General features: G+C 45.4%; 1 protein-coding gene across 3 annotated transcripts; it reads right to left on the reverse strand.

Moving 5' to 3' along the window:
* Window positions 1-5480: 5480 nt before the first annotated feature.
* On the reverse strand, window positions 5481-14062 carry LOC112666829 (C-C chemokine receptor type 2). 3 transcript variants are annotated; one of them, XM_035703307.2, is made up of 3 exons: window positions 13946-14062; window positions 13690-13797; window positions 5481-9483 (listed from the first exon to the last, which is right to left on the reverse strand). In XM_035703307.2, exon 3 carries the CDS (start codon window positions 9470-9472, stop codon window positions 8354-8356), a length of 1119 nt encoding a protein of 372 aa, XP_035559200.1. In that variant the 5' UTR covers window positions 9473-9483; window positions 13690-13797; window positions 13946-14062; the 3' UTR covers window positions 5481-8353. The 3 variants fall into 3 exon arrangements, with proteins under 3 accessions (XP_035559200.1, XP_025314049.1, XP_035559201.1); XM_025458264.3 differs by having other exon boundaries at window positions 13690-13843; window positions 13946-14032; XM_035703308.2 differs by lacking the exons at window positions 13690-13797; window positions 13946-14062 and adding an exon at window positions 11398-11530.
* Window positions 14063-16749: the final 2687 nt, after the last annotated feature.

The raw sequence follows: 16749 nt of genomic DNA on the forward strand, positions 1-16749 counted from the left end.
ATCTACTTGGTAAACATCAAACTCCTAGTCACTCGTGATCCTTTCCTGGGGAGAGTTTATTTGATAAAATTTCAACATAATTGGTTCCCAGGGTCCTTGTCTAGAGCAGAGTACTATCAGCAGCCTGGAAGCTTCAGGGGTGAAGCTAGGGACTGGTGCCTGGAGAATAGAGGAGAAGGACATGATGGTTGGGGCAGCCATAAAAGTGCAGAAACAGCCCAGCAATCAATAACCACCCATCCAGGGGCGTGCGTCTGTTTTACAACAAAGCCCAACAACTGGTCGTCATAAACAGGACAGTGAATCATGAAAAATATCTTTAAGTTCATCCTGCATGTGTAAGTCAGGAGGCAATGATTAAGAACCCAACTCTGCAGACATGCTCTGGGGTTAAGTCCCAGCTTCATCATATTTCACTTGACTCTGAATGAGCTTCCGAAACTCCTCAAGCCTTAGTTTTCTTATCTGTAAAACGGGGGGGTGGGGGGGGGACACACACACAAAAAAAACACAAACACAAACCTACTTGATAGGTCTGTGGTCAAGATCAAATGATATAACAAGGGTAGGGTGCTTCACAGATAGAGGCCCTCCGTGGACTCTCTAAGGATGCCTTATATTTCACAGAATTGTGGGTTCACACAATGGATAGCAAATAAATCCATATAAAATTTTTTAGAAAATAGGTGGCATAAATAGTTTTGATCTTCTGAAGAGCAGCCTTGTGTTCACTGGTGGTAATGTGTGTAGAACTCTTAGATACTGCTGGATAAATGTTTCATTTCTGTACGTGACAGCAACTGGGTTTTTCTTTCACCCCCAAATTGGGTTCTGGGTGTCCCTGGTCAGGGCATCTGAGGATGTGATGGCATGCTTGCCCTTAGAGGGCAGTATGGGGTAGTGGTGCTAGCTTGGAGTCCCAGAAGGTGCTGCTGACTCCCTGTATGCCCTTGGCAAGATACTTCCCCTCTCTGAGAGCTTCCATATCCTCACCAGTAGGGTGATGTGCTAGACCTGGGGATCCCCAAGGCAGCTCCTCCATTCAATACTGGATAACTCTGTGGCCAAGCGGTTGGGACAATACAATACAAATTGGAGGGGAAACGAGGTGAAGATTCATAGACCAAAACATGGAAGCACAGCTTAGCGGGTGTGTCACCCTTTTCGGGTTTCTGGGTCCAGAGGTGGATTCAGGTCACCTCTAGAGATGAAAGTTCACCTCTAGGAGGTGAAGTGAAGAAGTGAGGACCCATGGGAACTTCTTTAGCCTTGAATCAAGGAAACATTTCAGCCTGGCATGCCAATGCCTGAGTTTCTTGGTCTCGGATTATCTTAAGACTTTCCTCCTGTTTGTAGGGCTCTTGTTCTCCCAGGAATGGCATTCAGAGTCCCCATTAGAAATGATCTTTTGCCCTGTTTGTTGCTCTAGACTCCATGCCCATATTGGAGGATGTCTTGCACCTACCCTCCTTTTGGAGAGCTGGCCAGTCTTTGAATAATAGCTGCTCAGTGTCCAGACATTGAATTCAGGCTGCACGGATCGCTCCACTCTTGCAGAGCATCAGCCACGGGATGGGGGAAGATATTGGTTCTCCTCCTTGGGTTCAGGGGGTCAACTTCGTGAGCATAGCTCCTGCTGCCTGCCACATGGCAGCTCACACATACACAATCCGGCCTGCCTGAAGGTCAATGCCAGGCAAGAGTGAGATGTGCTGTGTGAAGATCTTTTCGTTTTTAAAACAAATGTCTAATAAAACCAACACACGCTCATTGTATGGAGTTGGGAAAAACAGAAAAAATGGAAAGTAGGAAGAAAAAATCAGACACATTCTCACAATCTCAAAAGAATACTTTTTAACATACAATGTGCTTCAATCCAGACATTTTCCCATGTATACTTTTTTGCTTAATTGTTCCCACACATAAACCAGTTCTATATACTTCCCTCTGTCTCTCTCCAGTATGGGGATGCCTGGGTGGCTCAGTCAGTTAGGTGTCTGCCTTCTGCTCAGGTCTTGATTTCGGGGTCTTGGGATGGAGGTCCATGCTCAGCGGGGAGTCTGCTTCTCCTTCTCCTCTGCCCTTCCTCCCACTCTCAATCCATCTCTAAATAAATTTTTAAAATCTTAAAAAAGTTAAAAATATAGGCACTTCTCCATGTTATTAAAAAGTTCCCTAGGGGATCCCTTGGTGGCGCAGCGGTTTGGCGCCTGCCTTTGGCCCAGGGCGCGATCCTGGAGACCCGGGATCGAATCCCACATCGGGCTCCCAGTGCATGGAGCCTGCTTCTCTCTCTGCCTCTCTCTCTTTCTCTCTCTGTGACTATCATAAATAAATAAAAAAATTAAAAAAAAATAAATAAAAAGTTCCCTATATAATTGTTATCGTTACTTTCATGCAGGTAAAATTGTTTTCTTTCCTTCTTTCTTTCTTTCTTTCTTTCTTTCTTTCTTTCTTTCTTTCTCTCTCTCTCTCTTTCTTTTTCTTTCTTTCTTTCTCTTTCTTTCTTCTTTCTCTTTCTTTTCTTTCTTTCTTTCTTTCTTTCTTTGTTTCTTCTTTCTTTCTTTCTTTCTTTCTTTCTCTTTCTTTTCTTTCTTTCTTTCTTTCTTTCTTTCTCTCTCTTTTTCTTTCTTTCTCTTTCTTTCTTTCTTTCTTTCTCTTTTCTTTCTTTCTTTCTTTGTTTCTTCTTTCTTTCTTTCTCTCTCTTTCTTTTCTTTCTTTCTTTCTTTCTTTCTTTCTTTCTTTCTCTCTCTCTTTTTCTTTCTTTCTCTTTCTTTCTTTCTTTCTTTCTCTTTTCTTTCTTTCTTTCTTTGTTTCTTCTTTCTTTCTTTCTCTCTCTTTCTTTCTCTTTCTTTTCTTTCTTTCTTTCTTTCTTTCTTTCTTTCTTTCTTTCTTTCTTTCTTTCTTTCTTTTCTTTCTTTCTTTCTTTTCTTCCTATGGCAGTATAATTTAGATGCAGCTAGTGCACCAATCCTAGGTACACAACTTGGTCAAGTTTTGATATACATATACTCACATAACCAACCCCCCCACATCAAGATGATAGAGAATCATCCTGTCACCCCAGAACGTGCCCTTGCACCACACCCAGCGGTAAGGGCTGCTCTGACTTCTATCGCCACAGATCATCATGTGCCTCTCCTTTAAATTTATATACATGGGATCATAGACGCTATTCTCTTTTGTGTCTGGCTTCTTTTGTTCCATATAATACCATAACCATACCTGACAGAGTTCTGTTATTAGACATTCATGTTCTTTCCATTGATCAGGATTATGGACTGCCTATGTATTTTCAGTGCAGCGGGCAGTGCTCTGATACCACACCAAGGAGGATGCTCCCAGTGTCCCCAAAGTCATCTTTTCCAAGACAGTCAGAGAATCCCCATGGTCCACAAGAAAGAGGAAGAATCCCTCTCGACCATGAGTGTCACATTTGGTCACCTGTGTGCCTTAGCAATGATGCTAGGGGACATGGCTCCCCTTGCCTCTTAACCTTTAGCCTCAGATAGAGTTCATGGCAAGTGGGGCTGGAGACCATCATGCTGTCTTCTCTACCCCCAGTGTCTCTGTCCTCCAGGTCCTTCCTGGAATGACCTCCTTCCCGGCCTCTGCACCACAACCCCCAGGCCCTGTGCAAACCACCAAACCAAGTAGACATTTGCGAATTGTCTACCTCCTTGCTACTTAGCTGTGTCCACATGTGGTGGAAACCCTTTAACTCATCTGGGAAGTCTGTTCTATGCATTTTGGGTATTTCTTTCAAATCAGAGCCCAGACATGGAGCTTTTGCAATGCAGTGCACTGATTCAGGTGTGCAATAGGCCCATTGTGACTTCGGATTGGATCCACCTGACCTCTGTATTCAACTCTGTGCAAAACAGGATATCATGCAGGACCTTTCCTGTTGCCCTAGAACTGGCAGTTATGGCCTGAGGCTGAGGGCAGAGAGGTGTTAAGCACCTTAGAGTTCTAAGGAAAACCACTGACACCTGGGGTCACACATCTTCCTAGAGGTTTCCTAGGGTGAAAGAATCAGCTCTGTGCCCATGGTTGCCATGTCAACTTCTCCCACCCCTGTCCTATAAGGAGACAAACGTGTGCCGGAACGGGTTGTAGAAATGGGTGGGCTTGATGCGGAAGGTGGGTGGCAGGGAGTCTTCTCCTCTAATCCAAGGGCACAGAGTCTGAGACAATCAGGTGAAGGATGGGGACTTGCAAAAAGGGGAGGCCAGCATCTCCTTGCTGGGAGGGGCGTCCACTAGACAGCAAGCTGGCTGAGCAGGCGAAGAGGTTATTGGAGAGAGGAGAGAGAGGAGACAAGGCATAGCAGCAAGGCTACAAGGAGGTCCTGAGGACAGGAGAACACCCCTGGGTCAAGTCACAAACATAGTGTCAAAGTAACAATGTCTGAAGACATTTCTAGCCTCAGTCACTCACCAAACGCAGGGCCAGTCCTTCCCTAGATTCCTAGTGATCATCTTCATGCCAGCCCAGAGACTTCTTCTCTCTGACCAGCTTCCTCTTGGTGCCCATTGCTGCTGCTACTGGTAATCCACCCCGAAGCCATTTCAACTTGTTAGGGAAATCCTAATAATGTGAAAAGGCAAAGCCGAGAAGATGGGGTCTGGGTGGCTCATTCCCAGGAGGTGGCTCCACCAGAAGTCTTAAGCCACCCATCCCTGGGGATGCTTATCTTCCCTGATATCTGCTTGATTCAGCCCACTCAAACATTCACCTTGGGATAAAGAAGACCAGGCTCCCACTGCTAGAAATGGAGATAGTAGGCAGCTTTTATGTGGTGGATTCTCTGGTGGCAATAAAACCTATGGTAGCTATTACTATGGTGATGTAGGACCTTCATTGAGTTAGTGACTCTCTCCTCTGGGCTCCCCTTTCTCTGCCCCTCCTACTCTCCCTGTCCCTGCACTTAGAGGGATCTAAGAACATGGGAATTAACACAGCCATCTTTATGTACCGGACCCAGACCAGTACAGGATAGATCCTCAGGTGTGTTTGCCACACCAAATTCCATGATGGAATGACAAATGGATACTTTTCCAATTTGCATTTATGAAGCCACTATGCACTGTATGTACTAATTAGCCTCTGTGCTTCTCGGCAAGCAGCCACCACAGTGGCTTAAAAGAGCAAACATGGACCTCTTGTGTTCAGGGCTCTGGTTCTGTTCTCTGTGTCTTCTTGATGGCTCTTTATGGGACCTGGCGTTGCCTGGGGTGGACCTTCCCGTGGCTGAGCATGGAGAGTAGAGCCTCAGCCCAGTCACTTCTACTACTCTGTGTAGATGAAACAGATGGCACTTCTGCTCACTCTTTGGTGGCCGAGCCTCCCATGGATAGGGCAGGGGAGGACACCTGTAGGGCACACTGCAAGTCACACCGCAAGGACAGACATGTGTCATCACACAAGGGAAGGAGTGAAAAGTTATGAACAGTAAGACAATCTACCACACCACAGAATAACAAAATAGGCAGTTTTTATTATTATTATTATGGTTAGAATGCTTAACATGCCATTTACCCTCTTAACAGATTTTTAAGTGTACAATACAGTATTGCATCAACACGTACAACGTTGTCAGCAGGTGTTTGGAATGTTTCACCTTGTATAACTGAAATTTAATGCACATTAATAAATGTATAAACTAGATGCAGCATATACATGCAATGGAATATTTTATTTGCCCTTATAAAGAATGATGTCCTGCCATATGCAGCAACATGGGTGAGCATTGGGGACATTATGCTGGGTGAAATAAAACCATCATAGAAGGACAAAAGCTACACAATTCCACTTCTATGAGTTATCTAAAATAGAATCATGGATGTATAGAACAGAATAGTGGTTGCCAGAGCCTGTGGTGGGGGTGCAGCAGGGGGGAGTCCTAATCAGATAATTTTGTAAACAACAATGTAGTTAGGGCATTACTTTATTTTCCAAATCATAGCTTTAAAAAACCCCAAGATTGGGACCCCTGGGAGACTCAGTGGTTGAGCATCTCCCTTCAGCTCAGGGCATGTTACCGGAGTCCTGGGATGTGTCCCAAATTGGACTCCCTGCATGGAGCCTGCTTCTCCCTCTGCCGATGTCTCTGTCTTCCTCTTTGCCTCTCATGATAAATAAATGAAATCTTTAAAAAACAACAACAACAAAAAACAAAAAACAAAAATAACCCCAATATTTACATTTCATCATCCAAACAAACTTTCATGCATTCATTAGGATGCTACAGATATTGGAAAGTGAAGCATGCTCTCCCTAACCCCAAAGATACACACTTCTTTCTGAAACCTCTAGCCACAAAGAAGGAAAGGGGAACCATTGTCACTTACAGTTCCCAAGCTGCCAGGTTCCAGAAGTCCTGTGTTTCCTGCTTGGGTCATATCAGAAATACACTGGGTAACATGTGTGCCCGTTCTTAACTTGGTTCAGCCAAGACAAAAGTCTTTGCTGACTTAGTGACCCAACTCCCTTCCTTTACAAATCGAGTTTAAAAGTTTGATTAGGGGTCAGTGTGATTTAGGAGTTCCCACACCCAACCAGACAGTTTGTACATGAATGGTCTGCAAAGCACTGAAGCATTTGAACGTGATTAGATCCATGACTTCCTAGGCATCATAATGACACACAAGGATTGAGGCAGCAAGGCCAAGATACGACCTGTGGAGTGCGTGCTACGATCCAAATGGTCCCAGTTAGACTCTACGTCATCATAAGCTAGTAGGCAGTAGACCGCAGACACCGGACTCTCTGATCAACTATTTATGTTGAATTGGTAGTCTCCCAAACATACCACAGGCTCCAACATTTTAAGCTCACAACCAGAGTTCTCTCTAGGACTAATACAGTATTTTCAGGCTGGACATAATAGCAACTCTTAAAATGATACTCTGCCCCATTTGTAAGTTATAGTTTCAGCTTTACTTCTGTGTTTTACTTTATTATGATTTTTTTAACATATGCAAACTCTATGTCTGTATCCAAAAATGAGGGGCTCGAAGGGAGTTTGGAAAACACTTCCCCGACCCATCCAGAGTCTTTCTTGTGTAGCTTTGCCCCATCTGGTTAGATCCTGAGATTCACAGGCTGGCATATGACTTCTAAGGCAAGGACTTCTCTCACGTCTTGGCTCCTTGTCCAGCCTGGCAATACATCCCAGGGCCCCCACATATTTGCCCCCCTCTCCAGGGCCCCCTGAGGGTTCTGGCTGTACCGTTTTATACTCCCCAAGGCTACTCTTCTGGACCTCCACGAAGTGGCTCAGGTGTAGGGCAGTCCTCTGGGCAGGAGATGGGGCTGGGGGCTGGGGGTGAGGTGACAGATGGGGCCAGGGTGGCAGGAAGCAGGCAGATCCAAAGACCTGGGGCTTCTATGGTTCTGACGCATCCTTCCTGGCCTCTTCTCCTAGCTGATTCTGGAAACATTGCTGGGCTGGGCCTCACACATCCTCCTGAGCTCTCACTACAGCCCCTGCCCTCCTGAGGCAGGGTCTCATCTGCCTTCACGCCTTCTCCCCATCACTACCAGCAAACCTCTCCTTTCCCTGGGCACAGCAAACAAGAGCTTATTTTTCATCTCATCATAGCTGACACCTATTTTATAAACAAAACTGTTCATACATTTTTACATAGGGGGATGTGGCTTAAAGACGCACGTCAACAGTAGTGCCTGATACTTAACACATTTCAAATGTAGGGTGCGTGGTTGTCACAAATAAATCGCCAACAAAGAAAAAATGGATCGTGTATTTACACAGAAGAGGACGATCAGACCCAAATGAAGCTGTCAGAGAGTTTTGCAGTCCCCAAGCTCTCCCTGAGCAGGTGAGGCCTTCCAAGCTAACAAGGGTGGGAGGCGGGGCTGTCTGGCTGGGCTCAGGGAAGCCCTTGCCATCCTCCTCTCCCAGGCTCACACCTTGACCACACCCCCCCCCCCCCCCCCCGGCACTCAGCCCTGACCCCATGTGCCCTCATGCCATCCGTCAGTGTCCAGCTGGGCCCCTGACCAAAGGTATAACATTGCCGAGCCAGAGAAGCAATCAAAGGTGAAGGCTCAGGGAAGCACAGAAGCGTTTTCCAGATGTGGTGTTTTCCAGGAACTGGGAGGAGCTTGCTGGAGAAGTCAGTCTCTATCCACGGTTGTTCTGGAATATCCCCTGAGTGCGCATTGGCTACACAGCGAGGGACGAAGTCTGTAGGTGGTGCTCCATACCCTGAGGCCCCGGGGACTCGCTTCAGAGACTCACAGGCCTCTCTTCAGCAATAGACCGTCGAGGCTTATTATGTACAGATTGCCATCCCCCCTTTAAAGTAAGAAACAAACTGCTACTCATTTACAAGCCAACCCAGACCTCTTGCTCCCCTGTGGAAGGCGTGTATGTGGAACTCACTCGATCTGCAGTCTCTCCATAGAAGACAGGGCACTGTTTGCAGAGGTGTTTGGCGATGTGCCTTCGGAAAAACAAGGAGAGATACCTTCTAAACTTCTCCCCGACGAAGGCGTAGATGATGGGGTTGACGCAGCAGTGGGTCATCCCGAGGGTCTCTGTAACCTGCATGATTTGGTCCAGCTGACTGGTGCTCTTACAGTTGCTCACGTTAAAGGACTCCTGGAAGGTGCTCAGGAGAAGGACGATGTTGTTGGGAGCCCAGAAAAGGAAGTAAACAATCATGATCACGAAAATGAGCTTCACGGCCTTGTGCCTCTTCTTTTCGTTTCGACAGCGGAGCAGGGTCTTGAGGATGGCCGAGTAGCAGATGACCATGACCAGCAGGGGCAGGACCAGGCCCAAGACGCTCCTCATTATTGTATGGAAATTCTTCCATGCTTGTTGAAACTGAGGACTGCAGGAGGAAAAGGAATCTTCTATCTGCACTGTAGTGAAGATGATCCTGGGCAGAGAGGCAAACACGGCCACCATCCAGGTGACCCCACTTGTCACCACCCCAAAGGTGACCGTCCTGGCCTTTAAAGCAAACACAGCGTGGACGATAGCCAGGTACCTATCTATGGTCAGGAGGATGATGAAGAAGGTCCCGCCAAAATACCCAATGTGATATAGCCCCGTGAATGACTTACACATCACCTCCCCCAAGAGCCACCCGTTCGCGGCGTAGTGGGCCCAGAATGGGATGGTGAGAAGGAAGAGCAGGTCCGAGATGGCCAAATTGAGCAAGTAGATGTCAGTCATGCTCTTCAGCTTTTTGCAGTTGATGAGGATGAGGACGACCAGCATGTTGCCCACGAAGCCAAAGATGAACACCAGTGAGTAGAGCGGAGGCAGGAGCCCGGCGGCGACCTGTCTCACGCTGCTCTTCTGGCAGGGCGCGCTGTAATCATAGTCGTAAATGGTGGTGGGTTCATCGCTGCCCTGGATGTTGGTTGTGAACAGAGAATGCGATGTGGACAGCATGTTGTGGCTGACCTGGGAGAAGGTGCCATTGTCACCCATCTTCCTCCGACCTGTAATCAGGGAACAAAATGATAACACGTCACGTAAGGGCTGCCATCCCTGACCTGCAAAATAGCCTGGCTCCGCTTCAGCGATGGCCCAGTCTTTGTCTTTGCTCTGCAGCCACAGCCTGGAAAGCTCTCATGCTGGCTGGTCACTTCCCTTTACTCCTGGGAGCAGATGCTCGTTGTTTCTCCCCACCAGCCATTTCTCAACAGGCTGGGCTTTCTTGGAGGATCCGACTTCTCATGATACAGTTCCCCCGCGCTGCACACTTGCCTCTCTGCCTCCTCTGCAGGGGGCACACAGGCCTGTGACCTGAGGAAGGGCGATCTGTGAGGGGGCCTCCAGGAATGCTCTGCTCTGACAGGAGAGATGCACCGGAAGCCCGGGCCTGACCCTTCTGCTTCTGGCGCTTGTCTAGTGAGGGCTTGCTATTGGGGGCCCTGAACAAAAGACTCAGAGAACTGGAGCAACAACACAAGGCTGAGTCCCAACACCACCAAGTCGTAAGCCCAGCCTTGAACTGCCCATCCTCTGAGTTTTTGAAAAAAAAAAAAAAAAAAAAAAAAAAAAAAGTCCTTGTTTTTAAGCTCCTGTGAATCCTGTGTTCTGTTACTTGCAGCTGAAAGCCTTCTCACTGACTCCCCTTTCAACTCTCTGCCTCCACATCCCCACCGAAGCTTTCTTTCCTGGAACGTTTGCAAACACTACCCAACTTCTGACTGCCCTGGCTCTGCTTCAGCCTCATCCTCTGCGAGACATTGGATCCTTCTGCGAAGTTCTTCCATTTAAAACTCATTTGGCTTCTAGGAGGTTAGCCCCTGCCTCTTGCCTCATTCATTTTCTCTATTGGTGTCTCCTTCACCTGCCCGCACTGAGAGAAGCCCCGGGCACCACCATCCTTTGCTGCCACCTCTTTACCTGCTACCTCTTTATTCTCGCTCTGAAGTGCTTGCTGGGTCCTGTTGTCTAATTGCAGGGTGTCAGGCCCCCTGAGTGCCAATGCAGCCCAAAGCTCTGCTTTCCGGTCCCACCTTTCAACCCCTACATCTTGAAGTTGAATTCCCCATCACTTCCTCTACAGCCTCCTGCATAGCTCCCCATTTAGCCAGTGTTACTGAGCATCTACCGTGAGCCCTACTCTGTTCTAGGTAACTAGCGATACAGCAGTGAGCAAAGTGGGTATCACACAGGTACCTCCAATTAAACCCACCCTAAACTCAACATCCCCAGAAATGTGCTTCAGCTAATGGACTCTTTATCTTGGCTAATGTCCTTGACTCCAGCGTCTAGGAAGCTAGACTGGGCATTGTCTCGGGTCCCCTCCTCTTCAGAAGGTTAGGGGCAGACTTTAGGGGCCAACAGACCCAGATGTGAACCCTCCGGCTTACAAGTTGTGGCATTTGGGGCTAATTACTTCTTTAACCCCTCCCCCCTTTTTTATGTCTAAAACATTAATTATGCTGAGTGGCCATGAAGATGGACGGAGATAAGGACTCAGTGCAGCACCTGGCATGACAACGTGCTCTGTGCTACTGTCACTAATATTGCCACATGAATTCTGACTCATAAACACCTCCAGGTTCAGCCCCTCTACATTTCTGTCAGCTGCCACTGCCTTGCCTTAAATGCTCCCCACTTTCATCTTTGCTATGGTCTTGCCTTGCTTACAGCTTATTCTTGACCATACTCCTTTCAACCTGCCTTCCCCAACACTGCAATGGGACTGTGCGGGTGCTTCTCACCTGAGAACTGCAGTGGTCCCATGCATTTGAAGTGGTGGACCTCAAAGGCAATGCCCAGACCACTCGTCCGTCTTTTCTACACTCACATCTTCCCAGCTTTATCGCCAGTCACTTCTCAAACCCCAGGTCCTGTGCTCCCACCCTGACCATCTTCTGTCTATTTTCCTGCAAACTCACCAGCTTCTGTGGTTTTTGCATACACTTGCCCGCTCTGTGTAAAATGCCTGGTGAGCTCCTAGTCATCCGCCAGTGCCTCTTGCTCAAATTCTCCTTCTCTGTGGAGACAAGCCTGCCTCCTCTAATCAATCGAATCATCTCTTAACACCGTGCATGCCTTTAAACAAGCCCTTATCACATGATCTCCCACACACTGTGTGCCCCTTGAAGTCCAGATTATGTTTCTGTCTCTGGCTCTTATGATATTATCTGGCTGAAGGAAACACCAATAAATATTCATTGAAAGAATGCATGAAAGCCTTTATACTAAGTATGACATCTAACATCATTAGGCTTGATTCTCAAGAATATTCTTTGGGGGGGGGGCACCGGGGTGGCTCAGTGGTTGAACGTCTGCCTTTGGCTCAGGTCATGATCCTAAGGTCCTGGGATTGAGTTCTGCATCAGGCACCTTGCAGGGAACCTGCTTCTCCCTCTGCCTATATCTCTGCCTCTCTCTCTGTATCTCTCATGAATAAATAAATACAATCTTTTTTTAAAAAAAGAAAAAAGAATATTCTTTTTTTTCTTTCTTGTTAGTGACTGTGAATTGGTTTTTATCTTTGTACACACCTTATTCTCCTATTTTTCTTATGATTGATTCATCTCATAGATCTTGCATTTCACTGAGCCAGATTCTTGGAAATCTGCAGAAACTAAATAAGACCTCTAATCAAGGTCTGAGGGGCGGGGTAGTATCCACCTAAAGAATTACAGCAATGATCATTAATTATGTGCACCTAAAGCTCCAGGTGCTGTGCTGAATACTTTGCATACATTAATTAGTTGAATATTTGCAAAAATTTTGTGAGCAAGTGTTTATACATTTTACAAGTTAAGTAATTCAAAATTTAAACAAAGACAAGTTAAATGACTTTCCCAAACTCACAAAACAAGTAATAGCTAAGCTGGATTTTGGATCTGGGGTTTTCTGTTACAAAAGACCTCAGGAGCTCCTATCTCCAGTCTGGGAGAGCAGGGATGGATATAGAATAGATAACAATTTTGTAGATATGCTTCCATGCCCTCAACAGAACTTCTTTGGCATTTAGACTTAAAACCCACATATTCACCCATACAAGCATTCCCCACCTATGTGTGCAGAGGTGTGTGCGTGCACAGCACACACACACACACACACAAATAAGCTCCACAGGAGCCAAGACCTTTGTCTTGCAATAAGGTGTCTTGGTGCCCCAGAGTCCGATCTGGCACTTAGAGGCTGCTAAATAAATACCATTTTAGTAAGTGATTGACAGAGAACCAGCAGGCTGCAAGTTACCAAGAAACACAATGTCCCACTGTGGACTAGCCTCCCAGGTAATCCAGTGTGAGATCGTATAAAGACTAAAATTTTGGGTATCCTTGCACATATCCCCTTAAGTGCAGCACACCCTCTGGGCTGCTCTGTAACCAACCACAGGGCTAACCTCCACATCTGGATGGGAAAGTATGCACTGGACCAGTGGTTTTCAAATGCTGGGCTTCAGTATCACAGGAAGTCTGATAGTCAGAAATGCACAGCCTAGACCCTCTGGTGATTCAGATAGGGGGAGAAGGTATGGTGAGAGGGGGCGAATTGCCCTGACCACTTCCACCGTGTGTTCTCTCTGCTTTGTTGTTTACCTACACTGGTTTCTCAACCACCAGCCACCTCCTCCTCTACTACTTTTCCCCAGTCCCTCCAGCACATCTAACTCCTGGCACAGCAGACACTTGCAAGGTGTCACTTTTAAGTGTCAGAATACTTCCTTAATCAATTCAAAGCTGCCTGTCGGAAAAGTAGATTCCTCACTTCAGACCCTGTGGGCCTTCTCAATTGAGGCAAGAAGTCCATTTTGGTTTAGGGCCTGGACCATCACATATATGGACTGGAGGAGGGAGGGGGAGTATTTTGGATAGAAAGTTCCAGCTCTTTAAAGCCCTAAGGGGCTGGCAGGGATTGAGTGAGAGGAGAAACTGCTGAGAAGCCTGAGTGTCCTTACTTTCCTGACTGTCCTCTTTAGCATACTGTCCTCTCACCTGAGCCCTATGGGATGGTCTCACTCTGCTCTGCCCTTGTTCACTGCCATCAGGGCCTCTACAACATTTCTGATACAGACACCACCCTCCACCCTTTTCTACCCCCAAGAACCATCCCTCAGGGTCCGGAGCTATGCAACCTTCAGGGTGCTCCCAGTCCCTGCTTCTCCAGTATTGGGATACTTTGAGCCTGTGATTCATAAAATAATGGAAAAAGCACCCACAACTCACCAGTGGATGGCTTCTTCCAAGTGGCACTGGAAGGTCAGGCTTCACAGCAACTGAACAAACAGATCTAGAGGTAGAAACTTGGTGTGCAGAAGTAGGAAATAATGTTTCCTGCAGAAAAGAAGGCGGAGATACAACGGCAAGTAATGGTAAAGATCTGAGAAAAAAAAAAAAAGAATGATATAGTTCTTCTTTTCCAACCAGGAGCATTGTACACTAGGTTGAGGTCTCCAGAGTAATATTAATTTTGAAATCTTACTTATGCAACCGTGAGTGTGAGTCAAGCAGATGTACAGGGTACATCTGCTCCTGTGTCTAATGACTCTGGGCTTCTTTATCTTGTGAGTCCCTCTATCAGGAAATCTTCCTTTCTCTTCTACAAGTGATAATTTGCATGAGATGAGCAGAACTTGATTTTAACAAGGGGACTGTTGTGGAAAACAAGATGAGTTTTATGTGACCATGCACACTGGCTTCAGCGACATCATGGATTTGGGGTCTGATTGGAAATTTTATTTAGGCAGAGATTTTTATTGAAAAGGGAATGCAAAATGGTCTCTTGTATCAGAGATGTCCTTATTGAGAAGGGCCTCAGTTATTATAGGTCCCACTTCTCAGAAAGAAGTTTTTCTAAAAGAAAACAGCACAGAGATTCTGGGAAGGTGGTGGCATAGGAAGCATCAGAAGTCTCTCTCCCTACCCAGACAACAAATGCACTGACAGCATCTGTCTAATCTAACTATTCTGGAACTCTGGAATGTACTAAAAGCCACAGCTGTCAGGGGAAGGCTTGGATGATCAGCTGCAGTTAACTTTGGTAGATTATAGTTTTTGGCACATTAGCAGCTACCAATCCCCCAACTCCTCCCCTTGGCACACAATATATAAAGATGTGTGAGGTGAAGGCAGAGGACAGAGCTGTAAAGAGCAGAGTATTGTGTGTTGTTGACATTAAGGTGGTATAAATTTAAATTAGACTACTATTACTTTGAGTTGGTATATGCTATCCCTATGGTAATCACAAGGAAAATAGCTTTAGAATATACACAAAAGAAAATAAAAAAGAACTTAAGCATTTCACTACAAAAAAAAAATCAACCAAACACAATAGAAGACAGCAGTGCAGGAAATGAGGGACAAAAAAGCTGTAAGTATGCACATAGAAAAAAATGGCAAAATGACAGAATTAAGTCCCTCCTGAACAGTAATTACTTTAAATGTAAATGTATTAAATTCTCCAATCAAAAGATAGAGAATGGTAGAATGAATAACAACAAAACAAGACAAAACAAAACACAATCTAACTATATGTTGTCAACAAGAGACTCATTTTTGATCCAAACATACAAATATATTGGAAGTGAAAGGATGGAAAAAAATATTTACCAAAAGATGTGAAACAAAAGAGAACAAGGATAACTATACTAATATACTAATATAACTATAATAATAAAATAGATTTTAAATAAAAAAAGATTGGGGACGCCTGGGTGGCTCAGCTGTTAAGCACCTGCCTTCAGCTCAGGGTGTAATCCTGGAGTCCCGGGATCGAGTCCCACATCGCTCCCTGCATGGAGTCTGCTTCTCCCTCTGCCTGTGTGTCTGCCTCTCTCTCTGTACGTCTCTCATGAATACATAAATATAATCTTTTAAAAAATCAGTAAAAAAGATTATGAGACAAAGGCAGATATTATATATTAATAAAGAGTTCAATACAGCCAGAAGATATAACAGCTACATTTACACCTAATGACAGATCGTCAAAATATATGAAGCAAAAACTGACAGGACTGAAGGGGAGAAAAGACAGTTGCACAATAACAGTTGGAGATTTCAACACCCCATTCTTGATAACAAATAGAACACCCAGATGGAAGATAAGTCAGGAAGCAGAGGGCTTGAACAGCACAATAAGCCAGCTGGATCTGACAGACAGATACAGGATACTCTACCCAAGAACAATAGCACATGCACTCTTCTCAAATGTATGGGATATTTTTCAGGAGAGGCTGTAACTGAACAAAAACTCAATTCAAAACTAGACAAAGGACCTGCCTCGAAAATACATTTCTTCAAAGAAGATACATGCATGGCTAATAAGCACATTATGCTCAACACCAGTGATCATGAGGGAAATGCAAAACAGCGCTACAATGTGATACCACCGCACTACCTTTAAGATGGGTGCAATCCAAAAAACAGAGAATAACAAGCATTGGAGAGGATGTGGAGACACTGAAACTCTTGTGTGCTCTTGTGGAAATGTAAAATGGTACATTTGCTGTGCAAAACAGTATGGTAGTTTCCCAAAAACGTAAAAATAGAATTACTATGTGATCCAACAATTCCACTTCTGATTGTATACTCAAAAGAAATGTAAGCAGAGTCTTTTTTAAAAAGATTTTATTTATTTGAGAGAGAGAGAGCACAGAGGGAGAGTGAAAGGGAGAAGCAGACACCCTGCTGAGCAGAGAGCCCAATGCGAGACTCAATCCCAGGACTCTGAGATCATGACCTGAACTGAAGGCAGATACTTAACCAACTGAGCCACCCAGGTGCTCCAAAAGCAGAGTCTTGAAGAAATATTTATATACTCACGTTCATAGCCATATTATTATTCACAATAACTTAAACATTGAAGAAATCCACTGTCCACCCGTGGATGAATGGATGAGCAAAATGTGGTACATGCATACAATGTACAATGAATATTATTCAGCCTTACGAGAAGATTCTGACACCTGCTACAACGCAGAAGAACCTTGAGGACCTTATGCTGAGTGAAATAGCCCGTCATAAAAAGACAGGATGATTCCACTTAGAATCATATGTGAGACACTTAGTCAAAATCATAGAGATGGAAAGTAGAATGGTGGTTGCCAGGTGCCAGGGTGAGGGGTTAATGGGGAGTTAGTGCTTAATGGGTACAGAGTTTCAGTTTTACAAGATGAAACGAGTTCTGGAGATAGACGGTGATGATGGTTGGAAAAATTACAAATGTATTTAATGCCACTGAACTTTACACTTAAAAACGGTTAAAATGGTAAGATTTTATGTTATATA

The sequence above is a fragment of the Canis lupus genome, chromosome 20 (assembly GCF_003254725.2).
Source record: "Canis lupus dingo isolate Sandy chromosome 20, ASM325472v2, whole genome shotgun sequence".
Taxonomy (NCBI): Eukaryota; Metazoa; Chordata; class Mammalia; order Carnivora; family Canidae; genus Canis; species Canis lupus.